The 5,033-nt window shown below is 47.0% G+C and overlaps 1 protein-coding gene across 1 annotated transcript in view; it reads left to right on the top strand.

The window, feature by feature from the left end:
• Positions 1–3,705: 3,705 nt before the first annotated feature.
• LHPP (phospholysine phosphohistidine inorganic pyrophosphate phosphatase) overlaps positions 3,706–5,033 on the top strand; it is a gene marked incomplete at its 5' end in the record, with an annotated part of 181,856 nt that continues 180,528 nt past the window's right edge. The window contains 1 exon segment of the mRNA XM_006143915.2: positions 3,706–3,763. Within this exon segment, the coding sequence (XP_006143977.2) occupies positions 3,706–3,763 (58 nt within the window).

The raw sequence follows: 5,033 nt of genomic DNA, 5'->3' as shown, positions 1-5,033 counted from the left end.
GCTATAGGACACGTGTGCTCGCCAGACAGACAGAGAGAGACAGAGAGACAGAAAGCGAGAAATCACCCCCAAGGGGGATGGCCATGCTGCAATTCCTTCTCCTCCATTCTCCTCTCGGGATCTTGGGCACACACGCACACACACCCGGTGTGAGTTTAAGCCACCGGGTCCAGGACTTGAACCGTGGTCGACTACATGGGAGTCCAGCGACATAGCCATTACGCTAACTGCTGGTCCCAAGAACGATGATGTTTTAACAAATATACGAAATAAAGACTGCACACAAAGACAAAAAAAAAAAAATCACTCTGGGCATATGTGCCCATGACCCCGGGGGAAAACGGAGGAAAAGGGATTATAGCTTGGCCATCTCTAGCGGGGGTGAGGGGGGGATTTCTCACTTTTCCTCTGTCTCCATCTCTCTCTACAGCAAGACCACATGCCCTATGTCAAAAACCTCTTTTAAAAAAGAATCTTATTTAACTTTATTTATTATTATTAAATTTTCTTTCTTTCTCTCTCTTTTTTTTTGAGAAGTTTTTGCTACAGAGCACGTGCGCTCGCCAGAAAGACAGAGAGAGACAGAAAGCAAGAAATCACACCACACACACACACACCCCACCCCGCCCCGCGGGGATGGCCGTACTGCAATCCCTTCTCCATTCTGCTCTTGGAATCCTGGGCATGCATGCACATGTACCTGCCTGAGTTTAAGCCACCTGGTCTTGGACTTGAACTGTGGTTGACTTCATGGGAGTCCAGCGACATAGCCATTATGCCATCTGCTGGTCCCATTATTATACATTTTTTTAAAAATTGCTATAGGGAATGTGCACTCACCAGGGAGAGAAAGTAAGAAAGCAAGCCACCAGGTCAGGGACTTGAACTGTGGTTGGTCATGTGAGAGTCCAGTACGTTAACCACCACTCCACCTGCTGGCCCCCCACGTGCATTTGTTGATTCATGGCCTCTGTATATTCAAGGCCAGAAGTTTAGCATTTTCAGATCTCTCTGACCTCTGCTTCAGTTGTCACATCTCCTTCTCTGACTCTGGCTCTCCTGACTTCTCTCCTTTATGAGGACTTCTGTGAGTACATCAAGTCCACTGAGATCATCCAGGATAATCTCCCCACAAGATTCTAGGTGTACTCACATTTGGAAGCTCCTTCTGCCATGTATAGAAACATATTTACATTTTCTGGGACTTAAGATGTGGGCCTCTCAAGGGAGCATTGTTCTGTCTACCATAGACCTAGAGGAGGAAATTGATTTGTCTGAGGTCACACACACAGCTATTTCTCATGGAGGACCACACAACCGGCAGAATCACCCTTTCTTCTCCTCTATTGTATGAAGCTGAAATCCAGCCATTCTTCAGGGTTCATGTCAGGCTGTCCCTTTTTTCAGAAGCCACTACTGCCCTCTATGACCCACAGAGTACATCCTCTTGGTCATGTCTGTATCATTCATTGGCAGTTGGCACATATTTGGTCAGCAATCTTGAAGATGTATGTCTTGTTCACTGCTCAGACTCAACACTGGAAGGCAAAGATAATACCTTAGACCTTTTTGTACCCCAAGATCCAAATGCATAGAGAACTCCAATACGTGTATTGTTTATCGTATTCGCGTCTGGTTCTCCAGACTGATTCACTCAGTTCCTATACCATGGAGTATGGAAGGCTAAAACCTGTTTTACCCAGACCTCTTTGCAGTTTGGACTAGGTTCCACTATACTAGACATGGTGAAAGTGAGGTGGTGGCTACAAGTGTAGAGGGAGAAACTACAGAGGACATAGTGGTGGACATGTTTGCTTTTGGAGAGGCAGTTATGCTGGGAGCCATACTGTTTGGTGCTTGGCATCTCAGGAGCCAAGTGATAGGGCAGTGGTCTGGTACAGCTAGGTGTTCCTCAGAGCCACATGGCTTCTGGCTGTGTGGTACTTGAATTTGGTTCCCAAGCCCCCATCAAAATCTATAAGCTTTTCATGCACCAAATAAACCAACTTCTCTAGCTGGAGTGGCTTCTGTTGTCTGCAACTAAGAATGTTTACATAAGGTAGAATACTCTCCTCCCCTACATCCCCACTATAAATCCTCAAAGGGCAGGGACTACATTTGATTTTCCTCTTGTAAACAGCTGTTTAATAGTTCCCCCAGTAAGCTTCTCAACAAAACACGCGCAACTCATTGAACTTGATGATGTTCTAAAATTCTCATGGATTCATCATTTCTGTGATTCGAGAACCTGAAATGAACTGGTGGAATAATGTAGTCCTCTTCCTTTAGAAATCCCAAAGCTAAATTAGAACAGAAGCCAAATTTCTCAAGTTGTAATTTGATTACTTGAAAGGATCAGAGGGGCTGTCAAGGAAAGCCTTTCCTTTTAATATCAAATTTCGTCTATCTAAAAAAAAAGATGTAATATTAAATGGAATTTTATAGTTCATCAGAAATCTCACTGGCCTATCATATTGTTGTATTTCCATTTTCTTTCCAGCCCTATTCCTACACATCCTCATCTTGGCAATCGTTTGCATACATTTTTTGTGTTCTATTTTATACAATGTTAGAACGTGAGTGTTGTCCATAGTTACCTAGTATTCATTTATATTTTTTAAGGGCCAGAAGGCATGTGTACTTGCCAAAGAGAGAGAAGACAGAGAAGGAGGGACGGAGGGAGAGGGAGAAAGCACACCCACCTCCACTAAGCTTGTTCAGGCTGCAATTCCTTTTCTTCCGTTTCTTTATTCTGCTGTGATTTGGAGAGCGCCCACACATGCACCAGGTGGGGTTTTCATGCCATCACAGGTTTGATTGGAACTACAGTCAGCCACATGGGATCCTGCTCCCTTAACCATTAGGCTATGGAACTGGATCCCAGTCTTAGTTTTTCATGGCATCATATTTCCTTCCATAGCCATGTTATAATTCATTGAATAACCCCTCATCCTGGAACATTTAAATTTTCTTCTAGCCCGTTTCTGGCATTAGAGCTTACTCTATGGTCATCATGTTTGGGTCCATTTCCTTAGCTTGGCTTCTCAGGCTCTGGATTGCCTGTCCTTCAGTGGGTCCTTTGCCCCTAGGGCCATCACACACTCTCCTCCCGAAGGATAAGAACACCTGCCAAGCCCAAGTACTGTCTGTCCTCTTTAACTTTTCTTTCTTTTTACAGGTACCTTCTTGTTTCAATTATCTTGGCTTGATTTTAAGATAAGAACACCTGCCAAGTCCAAGTACTGTCTGTCCTCTTTAACTTTTTTCTTTTTACAGGTACCTTCTTGTTTCATTTATCTTGGCTTGATTTTCAGAGCGGGTGCCTGTTTTTATTTTTCAGGGTTTACTGTCTCGTTTTCCTGCTCTCTGAAACAGATCCTGCCATAAATTGCTAGGAGAAGGTTTCCCACCTAGGCCGGGGCGCAGGACCCGCGGAACTCGGGTGCAGCGTCCCAGCGTCCAGGTTAGCGCCGCCAGTTCCGGGTAAGTTCCGGGCATTTCATCGCGGCCCCGCCCCCGCTCCGCCCCGCCGAACTACAATTCCCAGGCGCCCCTACGCGGCTGCCTGTTCAAGCCACCGGTTGGGACGCGGGGTCTGAGGCGCTCCGCGGGACGCAATGGCAGCGTGGGGCGAGCGGCTGGGGGGGGGGCGGGGGGGGGGGGGCCGGGTGCGCGGGGTGCGCCTCGACATCTCTGGGGTACGTGACGACAGCGACGCGAGCGGTGGCGTGGCGATCGCCGGCTCGGTGGACGCCGTGGCGAGGTGAGTGGGCCGCAGGTGCGAAGCTGTGGCTGTAGGGCTCTGAGCTTAGCAATGACAGGCGTCCCCTGGGAGAGCACTGGGCCTCTGCCTGTTAGAGCTGCGCGTCCAGGAGGGCAGCCAGGAATGCGGCTGGTCTGAACTTCAAGTGCTGAGAGGTAAAATACACACTGGATTAACAAGACTTCGTGAGAAAAATGTAAAATGTTGATAACTCACTTATACTGTGTCGGTTGCATATTGAAATGCCACTTTTGGTATATTAGAGTCAATAAAATATGTTAAATGAATTCCACCCACTCTTGACTTTCGTTAGTGTGTTTACTAGAAAACATCCCATATGTGGCTCCAGTTACCATTCTGTTGGACTACATTGCTTTAGATGGGACAAGGAGGAGGGCGTCATGCCGACCAAGCTTGCCCATGGAGGACATTGCCAGGACCATAGTAGCACCGTGGGACTGGGCTTAGTAATCACTGTTGGAATTCCTGGCCAGCATGGCCATGACATTGATGGGCAGCCAGAAAGGACTAATTGCATAGCCCTTGGGCTCCTCAGGTCATTCATGCAACTCCCTGGTTTGGTGGTCTGACCTCTCTAGAACTCATTTTACCTACCTGTAAATGGTATGTTAATAAGCCTCTTGGTTTTTCTCAGACACTGCGTCCTATCTGTCTGTACATAGGGAGGCTGCTGAGATAACAGGGACCCAAACTGTCCCACGCAGGAAAGCAGGAGGTACTTGGGAGGCTGGACACTTGGGCAAGGGAGACCTGGCTCCTAGGAACCTGTGTGAAGGACAGCCAGAATTAGGAGACTCCTCTTGACCCTGAGGTTGGCCCTCAGTGTTGGTTAAATCAGAGGTTTTTTTTTCCTTTTCCTTTTTTTTTTTAATGATTCTTTATTTAATTTTATTTATTTATTCATTTATTTTAATTTGACCAGAGAAAGACACACAGAGAGAAAGAAAGTAAGAAAGCAAACCACCAGGTCCAGGACTCGAACTGTGGTCAGCCATGTGGGAATGTCTAGTGCCTTAACCACCACAAGACCTGCTGTCCCTTGCTTTTTTTTTTTTTTTTTTTTTTTTTTTTTGAGAGATTTTCACTATAGGGCGCGTGCGCTCGCCAGACAGACAGAGAGAGACATTAGAGACAGAAAGCGAGAAATCACCCCCCAGGGGGGATGGTCACGCCGCAATCCCTTCTCCTCCCTTCTCCTCTCGGGATCTTGGGCATGCACGCACACGCGGTGTGAGTTTTAAGCCACCGG

Source organism: Tupaia chinensis, unplaced genomic scaffold (assembly GCF_000334495.1).
Source record: "Tupaia chinensis unplaced genomic scaffold, TupChi_1.0 Scaffold000113_1, whole genome shotgun sequence".
Lineage (NCBI taxonomy): Eukaryota > Metazoa > Chordata > Mammalia > Scandentia > Tupaiidae > Tupaia > Tupaia belangeri.
This window is presented reverse-complemented; position numbering and strand designations above follow the sequence as displayed.